Consider the following 12,336-nt stretch of genomic DNA (forward strand, 5'->3'; position numbering starts at 1 on the left):
AATCCACGTGCCAACTCCTATATTACTTAGAAACCTTCCATTTGATCAATGATTACCAATATAGATTCTGTCAGTGTCGATCCACTGGAGATATACTGGCTTAAGTTACCCATCTATGGAAAAATTCAATAGAAGAGTTTGGTGAAACACAAGCAGTTGCTCTTGTCATTTCAAAGGCTTTTGATCATTTGGCATAAAGTTCTTTTAAATAGGCTTCCATCTTGTGGACTGCCAACTGTTTTCTGTAATTGGGTATCTATTTTTTTTCTCTCTAATCACTCACTGCAGGTGATAGTAGACTGTTCTCTGTCTTCTAACTTCTTCACTGATGCTCCCCAAGGTTCAGTTCTTTCACCCACTCTTTTCCACTTTTATGTTAATGACCTTCTTCCATTGGCTGGATCCTATCTACAGTTTTACCGATGACAGAATATTGCATTCCACCTTCCAGTTTAAGAAACCTTGCCCTGCACAAAGAGCTTCAACTTCTTGAATAGCCACCACCAATTCCTTAAATGCAGATCTCCACAGCCTTCTCCAATGGGCAAACAACTTAATATCAATTGTTCTAAAACTCAGTCCTCTCTTATATTTTGCAAAAACGATTCTTCTGCCTGCTCCTATGCTTATCTTCGATAATACTCAGATTTCTAGACAAGATCACATATCTCTACTAGGGATTACCATGATTTCTAATCTCTCTCTCTCTCTTTGCATAAGCGCATTACCATATTGTTTCCTTTGTATCTAAAAAGTCTGGGTTTTAACTTTTGCTCTCAGTGTTACTTTTCTTCTAAACAGCTACTAACTCTGTACAAATCTCAAATCTGCCCTACCATGGAATACTGTCCCCACATCTGGGGCAGTGCCCCCATAACTTCTCTCAGGCTTCTAGATTCCATTCATAAGAGGGCAGTTTGTCTCGTAGACGTTTTGTTTCTGATGCATGCATTTTCTATAGGTATTTCCATGGGTACTGTTTTCATTCTTCCGCTGGCTTCTGTAATTCCCCCCCTCTATCTTCCAAACCAGTCGGCATTCTTTTATTGTCCTACTTCAAACTCATAGAACCAATTTTTCTTCTTCCTCATTTATTCCTTCAGCTTCCAGTTTCTGGAACAACTCCCCCTTCACAGTTTTTCTAATCACAATCTACAAAAATTCAAGTCTAATGTCAACACAAGTATCTTCTCAATGTACAACCCACATGTGGTAGTAAATACTATAGCTTCTAATACCTTTCATGCTTTTGGTCTTCGTTAAAAAAAAAAAAAGTTGTAAAAATTTTGAAAATTTGATCTCTCTCTCTCTCTCTCTCTCTCTCTCTCTCTCTCTCTCTCTCTCTCTCTCTCTCTCTCTCTCTCTCCATTACCATTAAGAGATATACTAAAGGGAAAAATACAGAATGCCTTCTTCAAATAAAAAGAAACATGAAAAACTTAGAATAAGGATTTTGATTTTTAAAAATTGGCTGTTCCCTATTGTAACTTGTAACAACAATTTCTCCTATCAGAATTAGGCTTGTAGCCAGAATCTTATTTCCTCTTCTTTTCATTCTTCCCATGCCTTTCTTTTTCAAAGTTAAACTCCATTGCATTTTGCTCACACTTTGATTAGAATTTGGTTTAAATTAAGACACTAACACAAGTGAAGGTTTCTGAGTGACCACCTTATTGTTTAAAAAAACTGAATAATGGTTCCCATTAGTTAACAAATTTTGACAACTTTATGACAACTGTTTCAAGATGTTTAAGTATTTTCTCAGCTGTGAAAACTAAAACCACTGTTGCGACATTTTTTGTAACTATTTAGTTACAAAAAATGTAACTGTAAACATAAATGTAAAATTAAATGATAAAGACAGGTTATAACAATGAACTCCTTTAATTTCTTAGTTTTTAATAGTGCTACAATATTATTTTTGTGGGCAAACATAAGGTGTCATTTGAACAGAATACTATAGAACATGCATTTGTTATCTGATAGGGACTCAAATTCTGAAAGCATACATCTGTATTCTGGCCCAGGTGGATCACCTTCAATGCAGGCATGGAAGATAGAGTATTCATGATTTTCTGCAATTTATTAATAAAAACTATGACTGTTATATTCTGCTGTAACTGTATGTCTTTGGTCAGTTTAACTTTTAGACAAAAAAAATAAAAAATAAAACCTGGAGTTTTTCAGGAGACAAAACCATGCAATTAAAAGCACCACAGCTAAAATGCAGCAGCCAAAAGCTATGTAATTATCATGTGATTCTGTTGGTAATTTAGGTAGCAATTTTTCATTCTAATTCAGTCAGGAGAAGAGAGCAATTAACAGGACTTGTGACTTTTGTTGCAGTTAAGTTTGGGTTTCTCTTTTGGTTTCCCACTCTTTATTTCCTCTGTAGCTGGAGAATTTGCAAGCAAATTGGATAAGAGCTGTAGCCACGATGACTGACAGCAAAGGAATGCTACTAACTTTTTGTTTGCACTAAAGGAGAAAGTCTCAAACATGAAAACAACATGGAGAATGGAAAAAATACTCACTTTGATCCACAACCTAGGGGCCCAAAATAAAAATACTGAAAAACAAATTTTGGCATATTAACATTACACTGCTAATAACTATATTTTTAAAATAATAAGAGAAGTTTACCTCAATATAGTACATAGAACACTTCCGTATGAAATTAAATTACACAAAAATTCTGTTAATGTTCATTGGCCATATCTCATCTCCGATTCATAGGCTTTTACACGCACGCACAAAGACAAATAATCCCTATTTAAGTTTCATACTCACCCCTATTCAGTAATTTTCATTCCTGTGATCATGACATATGGTCGAAAAGCGTTGTCAACTTCAGGAAGGAAAATCATTTTGCAATTTTTTTCGTTAAATTCTTTTAATTAATTTTCTTAATTTTTAATTGCATTAAAATGATTTTTAATTGTGTTTAATTGAGTTTTATTTTGTTAAATTGATTTTTAATTATTTTTTAAATTATTTGTTATTCTAATGTAAGTCTTTCGATTTTTTCGTTTTAATTTCTGGAGAGTATCATACGGAAATGTTCTATGTACTACCATATTGAGGTAAACTTCTCTTATTATTTTACAAATATTGATATCAACGTAGAACATATTGAGCATTACAACTCTGGTTCATACTATCTAACTGCTAATAACTAGGAAATTAAACACAAAAAGATGGAGCAAATATGCTAGCCTTTTAGGTGCAAATGTGTTGAGCACACCTTCCAATATGGTAGAAATATTAAGCATTATTAATGGGAAACTTATAACTGACAGATACAACACAGATATTCAATTCTCGACCTGACAGTAGACGAGCAAACATAGAGATCTTCCCCATCTTGCAATTTTGCACTACTTTTTGGCTTTAGTGTATGCACTGTATGTGACAAAAATCAGAAGTCAGAAAAACTTACAAAACCACAATGGAGAGGTAGGGCCTCTAACGAAGGATTGCTGCACAAGGCATCATGGAGTCTAGAGTCAGTTCTGTCCAGAATTAACTATTTAAATTATATTCAACAGTGATCTTTTGAGTTATGTCAATTATAGACTATAATGGCGGTAATCATACATCATAAAGCTCAACGGTGGGGTAGAATGTTACTTTTTTTTGGCAACCTGTTGGAATGTCTGATCAACAGAACAGAAACACTGATGAAAAAGTTATGGAGAAGCAGTGTGTATATGCAACCATTATGCTGTATTATAACAAATGAACAAGAGGTGGCTTGCTTCAAAAGGTTGAATTTATCGTGTATGTGATGACAGATCACCACTGCATAATATGATATGCAAAATTATATTACCGTTAGTCAGTGCTTTTTTTTTGTAAAACAATAGGTGCCAGTACTCATTCTTTGCTATCAGGAAAAATTGAAAATTAAAAGGATATGAAATTTTTTTTTTTTTTTTTTTTTTGATATTGTTACTTTAGTAGTAATGTTTTTGGAATAAGAACAAATTTAGTATATTAACACAGTTTATTAAGCATAAATTTATTATTCAAGTATATTAAATAAATAAGTAAAATGTGAGTAAAATAAGTAAATAAATTGGACCGATCCTGAGTGCCCATCATCACTCAGGATGAAGGGTCCGTAGTCACGAATGGTCATTAGTGTAGTATCTCAAATAGAGATCTTTATGTTAACTGAAAAAAAGTTTCTAGTACCCTGGCTTGGCCTAAAACTGAGAAACTAACAAAAACATTGTCTATTTGAGTCTTTCCAGTTGTGAATGACAAGGGTGGGAAAAGCAACTCCGACTTCTTCCTGGAGAAGCGATTCAAGTCTTGGGGAGAAGCGAATGGCAGGTGAGAGCTGTGCAAGACTCCGTGCAGGCGCTTCCCCACCATCGTGACCTCAACACTGGCTCTCTGAGTATCTCCTTGCCGGGACAACTCCAGCTTTGAAAATTGTTAAAAAATACTTCTCGATGCAAAATTTATAAATGACCTTTATAGAATTATTAACCAACTATTTAGCAACCTTTACTTCACCAAAAGGAGTGTTACTTAGTACAAAGAAGCGCGCTGTCGAAGTGCAATAAAAAATTGTTTTTTAATTTTAACACAAAACTAAATGATAGATATCAGTCGGAATAGTGTTCTCTTGATAAGCACAGAATAACGCATAGCAAATGTGATTTTTAAATGTTTAGCTCCATTAGCGATGAAAATGGAGGGGGGGGACACAAAAATTACTCTGTTTCCTGTCTGGCGGCCATCTTTAATTTTTAAAATATTTTAAAAAATTATATTTTAAATCTACTCGTTGAGCTCTTTCCAACCGTGTATAATTAGCTATAGGTTGTCGACAACACTTTTGTCACCCAACATTTATCCCCCCATTTCTCAGACAAATTTTTGTCAACAACGATCAATATGGCGTTATGTTGGCCACACGATGTACAAACCCATGCAAAATTTCAAGTCAATAGGTTCCGGAGATACAATGCTGTGATAGACGGATGGACAGACAACCCAGTGACATTATAATAAGAGTCCTTCGTTAGACTACAGACCCTAAAAATAATAAGTAAAAATAAATAACGGAAGTAAAAATAATTTCATAATAAAGTTTTTGTAGAATATTCCAAATTTTTATTAAGTTCTCATCTGACACCCTATGCCAACTTCTTTTCTTCCTCTTTGTGTGTGTCTGTTGCTGAATGACCTTTCCGGAGCAGCCATGAATCGACATATTTTGCTGGACCAAAGCGGGTCAGTGGTGGGCCTACAATTTTAAGAAACAGTAGGGAAGAAACTGTTTTTGTCATCAACAAAGTGTTAAGCTGGTTCAGCTGGCGATTAGATTAATTTGTGAAAATCCTCATTCACTCAATGAAATTGGTATCGTACTCAGAGCGTCCATCAAATGCTTCCATTCTTCTGAAACCAGTTGAATGATACAATTAAGTATTCCCAAAATCCACGAATTGTATCTTTCACTTAACTGAAACCTAATTGATAATTTTCTAATTTAATTTTCACCAAATGCCAACAATTCATGTTTAGAAGATTTAATACCTTCGTCGTCTTCGTTTTCCTTCTCTCATCACCAATATTGTTACTAGTGCTTAAATTTGATTTTTTTTTTTTTTTTTGAAACTGTCTTTGGACACCACTGCAGTAGAAGGTGGACCAGAGCCCATTGGGAATGCCCCTTGATCTGTTCACTGTTGACCTGCGCGACTTCTCCATATGTGGGACAGGTGGTCGGATAGATTTTACCAGGTACCACTAACCCTTTAAGCTCTCTTAATTCGCACAGCAGCATTAATTGTCTAAATTGCCTGAAGGCCAGAAATGTGAACAGTGCATACCAAGTTAATTCTATCCTAATCTGTTCGCTATATGAAAATTTTCTTCACTCAAAGGAAACTATTTTAAATGTAACTTCCAAGGGGAATTCAAAATGATTCGCTATAAAAGGACTTCGTTAAACAGAGGTTCGACCGAGTAATTTAGAGGTATAAAAATGGTTATACTGTTTTATATAGAAAATATCTTAACAATAGTCAGTAAAAATTGCAAATTTAGTTAAATAATTTTAAACTTATTTGAATAATAGGTAAACATGCAAAAAAAATTTACGAAATATTACAAATTTCGGAGTGCACTGTCCAAATGTCACACGTCACTGTTAATAAAGGTGCCGGTACGCCGTACCGTCCCAAAAAAAGCACTGCCGTTAATCATTCAGCAGTGCTTTCTACTATAAAATGGTCAAAAGTGAAGACTACAGAAGGTGGTCAGATAATCAACTCAATCAATAAGTTATGTGAATCTAGTGATACTGATGCAATAGAGAGCTATGATGAATATTAGGAATGGCAAAAACAAAATAAACCAATTTTTCTCTTTTTTTTCTTTTTTTTTTTCATATTTATTTAAAAATTTAGACTTTGAAAGATATGTAAATAAATTCAGTAGGGTGGGGGGGGACGGAAATAACCTGGCATCTAAGATAAAGAATTCATCTTGGATACAAAAATTTTCTCCTTCTCCAGCAGTGTCTATGAAGAGAACATCTATAATATTATGATATTTATTTGTAAATAATTATATTAAAATATTGCACAGTAACAGAAAACACATTCTTTGTGTAAAATAATGGGATGGGCAGATATTTACTTACTTCTCTTTTTGCTAAGAGAACATTCGGCACAATATGAGGTAGACAGCGAGATAACATGAGAACAACCTCTTCATTAGAATCTACAGTTTCTGCAACTTCATTCACTAAACGATTATCTTGAGCCACTTTTTGGTGAGCTGCATGAAAAAGAGCTTTCTGGAAGTCCTGAGATACGGTTCTTTAAAACAAAATATATGTATAATATATTTCTGTTAACCAAAGTGCTTGCTATATATACATAAAAATGACTCCAGACTGCGCAATATAAAATTTTAACACTTTCCATCATAGGCATATATACACCGATGAGCCAAAACATTATAACCACCTAACTAATATGCTGGTCCTCCACGTGCAGCCAAAACAGCTCATACCTGGTGAGGCATGGACGCTATAGATTTCTAAATGTGTCTTGTGGTATCTGGTACCAACACGTAACCAGCAGATCCTTTTAACTCCTGTAAGGTCCGTGGTTGAGATGCCGCAGATCGAAGCTACTGTTCCAACACAAACCACAGATGCTCGATGGGATTGATGTCTGGGAAATTTGGAGGCCGGGGCAATACCTGGAAGTCTTCCTCATGTTCTGCGAACCAGTCCTGAACAATCTGAGTGGTGTGGTATGGTGCATTATCCTACTGAAAAACAGCACCGCCAGAGGGGAAGATCGTTGCCACGAAAGCGTGTACCTGGTCAGCAATGATGTTTAGGTAGGTGGTAGATGTCAGAGTGCCTGGCACATGGATGACTGGACCCAGGGTATCCCAGCAGAACATCGCCCAAAGCATGACTCTGCCGCCACTGGCTTGTTTTCGTCCCACAGTGCATCCAGGCGCCATCACTTCCCCAGGTAAATGATGTACATGTACCTGGCTGTCCACATGGTGCAAAAGGAAAAGGAAACACGATTCATCAGGCCAGATGACCTTCTTCCAATCACTCAAGGTCCAGTTTCAATGTCGTGTGCCCATTGTAGGTGCTGTCTCCGGTGAACCATGGTTAGCATGGGCACTTGGAGCAGCACCATTTTCAGCGGGATTCAATGTACTGTGTGTCGTGACACATTACTCCTGTCACCAGCATTCCAATTACCAGCTAGTTGCACCACAGTCGCCCTTCTGTTGCCAAGTACCATCCGGGAGAGCCTTCGCTCACCTCGAGCATCGATGAGCTGTAGTCATCCAACCACAGCTCATCGATGTGGTTAGACGACCTCGTCAGACCACTTTCGACAGGTACTAGCCACAGCTGACCATGAGCACCCCACTAGCTGTGCCGTTTCAGATATGCTCTGACAAAGTTGTCTGGCCATTACAATTTGGCCTTTGTCAAACTCCCTTAAGTCTGCTGCCTTTCCCATCTGACGAACAAGAGTAACACTGATTAACAGAGCTCAGTATCAGGTGTTTTTTATACCATGTCCCGACCCATGCACAAGGCAGGGTTCACCTGCAGTTGCTTTGATTTGCATAACAACTCGGTGGTCATAATGTTTTGGCTCATCGACGTATATACACAGTCTATTAGAAACAAACTCATTTTAAACTAAAAATTGAAATGCTGACACTTTTAAGAAAATTTAAGTGGTCAGCAACCTTTTTTGAGTGAAGAGCCATTTTTGATTAAAAAAAAAAAAAAAAAAAAAAAAAAAAAAAGGATCCGAAGAGCCGCACCTCAGTCAAAGCTGGGATGGGGGGGGAAGAGTTTTTTAAGAAATGGAATTGAATGGGAAGGAGTTCCATTAAAAAATATATATATTTTTTAAATATTATTTATTAATACTGCAAAAAACATAACAAACATCCAACTAGGTACAAATTAATGTGACTTTTGCTGCTGAAATTCTTGAGCGAGTCTCTCAACATCAGGCGAGTATGCTGCAATTTTCATCTTTAAACATGCAGAGAGACTCACATTGTTTTTAGATGGGTTCTTTGTTTATTTTTAATATAGTTCATGTTCGAAAATATTTGCACACAGAAATACGTTGCTTGCTGCAGATGTGGACAAAGTTTAAGAGCCACAGTTATATGTTCAAAGAGCTGCACGTGGCTCGCAAGCCGCAGGTTACTGACCCTTGTCTTATGGCATTAAGCAGTTGGGGATCTGCGCATGGAGAAGGAAATTCATGTGGATAATGTCTGACAAGTAGCCATTTAGTGGCAAAGGCTGCCATGGTTTACAGGTTGCTCAATATTGGGCTGGAGCACCATTGTGAATGGAAGCTGTGGTGTGACTGCATTCCATTCCTAAAGGCTAATTATGACAGTGTGGTGACATATCACAAAACATGAAAGTTTTCAAACCAGTGGTCAAACATTCTTCAAAGAAGAATGGTCCATTCAACAGTTTATCTTTCTTGGTAATCAAGAAACAGCATATTCTATTTTTTTTTCCCCAATATATATATATATATATCCCCTTAGTTTATATCCATTTTCAAGACAAAGAGGTAATACCTGAAAAGAAGTCAGCTATCCACTTTAATGTTGCAGCCAGATAGCTGTAATATTAAGGTGGGCTTCTGAGTGCTTGATGAGACCCAGATTTAATTCCTACACCATCCATTGCAATTGCACTAGTAACTCATGTGCTTGCATGACCTTCATTGAACGTAGTCTGACAAAACATATGCATAGCAGTGTCATTCCTTTCTGTTCCACTGTTACTTTGGTTGATCAAGAGAATGTTGTCATGTACATGGCATGTGGATATCCTTCACTTACTAGCACGAGGATTGCACTGTACTGCCGTGATGATGTTCTCTTTCTCGGTGACATTTTGTTGAAACGCATGCTCACATGGAATGTGAACACTGTGAAGTGAGCTGGTATCTCACAATGTTTGGAAAACTCAGCTAATAATTTACTGATATGGAACCCTGTGGTTCAGAAAACACTGCTGGTATTCAACAAGTACCAGCATTGTTTTCTGATCCTTGAGTCCTTGAGGTTGTCACAGACATTCTCTCAGATATGCCAGACAAGCTGTACTTGCTACCTGGGAGTCTAAAACGCTGATAGAACTGATATTCGGGTGACACACCACATGGAGGAATGCCACCCCTCTATGTTACCAGGCAATAATAGGTGGTAGATGACTCTCATCAACCGGTGCAATACCACCACTTTGCTTATTGGAGGCTTGAAGTGGTGGAACCCATGTTTAGTCTCTAGAGCGAAGTTTCGATCAACCCTTCCCTATCTCTTCCATCATGTAGTATGACTGATGGCTTTTGAGGTTATGATGAACATCGTGGCGAGATCCAATATTCCTTACATTTCGAGGGTACAGCTCTAAAACAGTGTTCGCAGACCGGCCGCTAGTTAGTACACCGGACCGAACCTATTGGTAACTCTCTAGGAGGATTCCGGATCAGCTAGTGTATAATCTTGCTACATCTTCTCTGCCAGATAGTGACTGGAGGGAGTCTGAGTAGTGTGTATACGGGGGGCATTGTCGAGGCCACATTAGGTCAAGGATCAGGGTATATTCTTACCATGTGTATGCCATATCCAAAAATTTCATTACTTCATACAGCATGTCCCACCCACTTTTTCTTACTATTGAATATACCATGAATTGTCAAACTAACAGAGCAAGCTTATCTGCAAAAAGATCTAAACTTCCCAAGCACTTCCTAATTCATTTCACAAATATACGTGGTCTCAATTCTAATCTCAACGATGTCCATTTCCACTTGCAGTCTGCCAAACCCCATGTACTTTTTCTGACAGAATCTCAGTTATCGGTTGATTCAACTACTGCTCATCTCAGATGTCCAAATTATTCGCTGTATGATTCCTTTCGTCTCAAAGGTGGTACTTGTGCATATGTCCGTTCTGATATTCCCTGTTAGAGACTTGCCAATTTGGAATCTCCTCTCTTTGATCTTCTCTGGCTTAAAATCTTTCTACCTCATTGTGTCAAATTCATCTGTTGTCTCTACCATTCTCCCAACTCCACTAATCACTTAGAGCTCTTTGACTTGCTCTCTTTGCAACTTGCCTTTCTCCAGTCCAACTTTCCTAACAGTGAGGTAATTTTCCTTGGTGATTTTAATGTTCACAACTCCAGCTGGCTTCCGTTTTCTAGTCACACCGACCCAGCTGGTCGAGATGCTGAGGCTTTTGCAATTACTAATGACCTTGCACAGATTGTTCATTTAACTACAAGAATACCGGACAATCCTATTCATACAGCCAATTGATCTTTTTCTCACAAACAACCCTTCTAAGTCCCCTTCACACGGTTGAAGTGAGAGGTCCTTTAGGCACTTCAGATCACAACTTGGTGATTGTCTCTTCTCCAATGGAACCTTTATCTCATAGCTATTCCCAACCTCGTGTTGTTTGGCATTACAAGAATGCAAAATGGGATGACCTGTGAGACTTCTTTTCTTCTTTTCCTTGGTCGGATTATTGTTTCAAACCTTCTGATGTCAACATTTGCTCAGATCATGTGAGTGAAATTATTCTTGCAGGAATGGAATCCTTTATCCCACACTCCACTTTAAAATCTCATCCTTTATCTAAACCATGGTTTTCCAATAAATGTGCTTAGGCTGTTCAAGAGAAGAATGTTGCATATCGTAATTGGCTTCTTTCTAATTCTTCAGTTTCATTTTCTGCGTACACCAAAGCTCGCAACAATTGTAAAGCAGTTATTAATCAGTCCAAACTAGAATTTGAACAGGCTTAGAGTAGAAAACTTGCTTCTTGCCCTAATGGTAGCCGTGCATTCTGGTCTCTTGCCAAAGCTATTGGCTGCAACTTTTGCCCATCTCTGCTCCCACCTCTGTCCAAACCAGATGGTTCTGTTGTCACTTCAGCCAAGGATACAGCTGACCTGCTAGCATCCCATTTTTCTTCCAACTCATGTATTAATGATCTCGGTAAAACACCTCCCACCATTCAATGCCTCCTGTGGTCTTCCGTCAAAAGGATATCAGAAGGATTTTGATGAATCTTGATGCTAAGAAAGCTCCAGGTACCAATGGTTATTCTCCACTTGTTCTCAAAACCTGTGCTTCTGAACTTACTCCTATTCTTCGCCGCCTTTTTTCACTTTCTTATTCCAAAGGTGTTTTTCCTTCTTCTTGGAAATTTGCTCATATCCAGCCAGTTCCTAAAAAGGGTGACAAATCCCTCCCATCCAATTATCGTCCCATTGCAATTACTTCTACTCTTTCTAAAGTAATGGAGAAATCAATTAACCGCCAACTCTTAAACTACCTAGAAACCTTCCGTCTGATCAACGATCGCCAGTATGGATTCCGTCAGTGTTGATCCACTGGTGACATTCTGGCTTATGTTACCCATTTATGGACTAATTCAATGGAAAGGTTCGGTGAAACACAAGTTGTTGCTCTTGACATCTCAAAGGCTTTCGATCGTGTTTGGCATAAAGGTCTTCTAAACAAGCTTCCATCTTATGGTTTGCCAACTGTTTTTAGTAATTGGTTATCCAGTTTTCTCTCTGATCGCTCACTGAGGGTGATGGTAGATGGCTCTCTGTCTTCTAAATTCTCCATTAATGCCGGTGTCAGTTCTTTCCCCCACTCTTTTCCTCTTGTATATTGATGACCTTCTTCCATTGACTGGAAATCCTATTCATAGTTTTGCCGATGATAGCACATTGCATTCCACTTTCCATTTTGAAAAACCTTGTCC

The 12,336-nt window shown here is 37.7% G+C and overlaps 1 protein-coding gene across 1 annotated transcript in view; it reads right to left on the reverse strand.

Moving 5' to 3' along the window:
- The window catches only part of LOC150078878 (RAB11-binding protein RELCH homolog), a 450,480-nt gene that overhangs the window by 311,148 nt on the left and 126,996 nt on the right, over positions 1-12,336 (reverse strand). The window contains exon 8 of the mRNA XM_090382879.1: positions 6,665-6,842. Within this exon, the coding sequence (XP_090239005.1) occupies positions 6,665-6,842 (178 nt within the window). The remainder of the gene's footprint in view (positions 1-6,664; positions 6,843-12,336) is intronic.

The sequence above is a fragment of the Mastigoproctus giganteus genome, chromosome 10 (assembly GCF_048544385.1).
Source record: "Mastigoproctus giganteus isolate SK-2022 chromosome 10, ASM4854438v1, whole genome shotgun sequence".
Classification (NCBI taxonomy): domain Eukaryota; kingdom Metazoa; phylum Arthropoda; class Arachnida; order Uropygi; family Thelyphonidae; genus Mastigoproctus; species Mastigoproctus giganteus.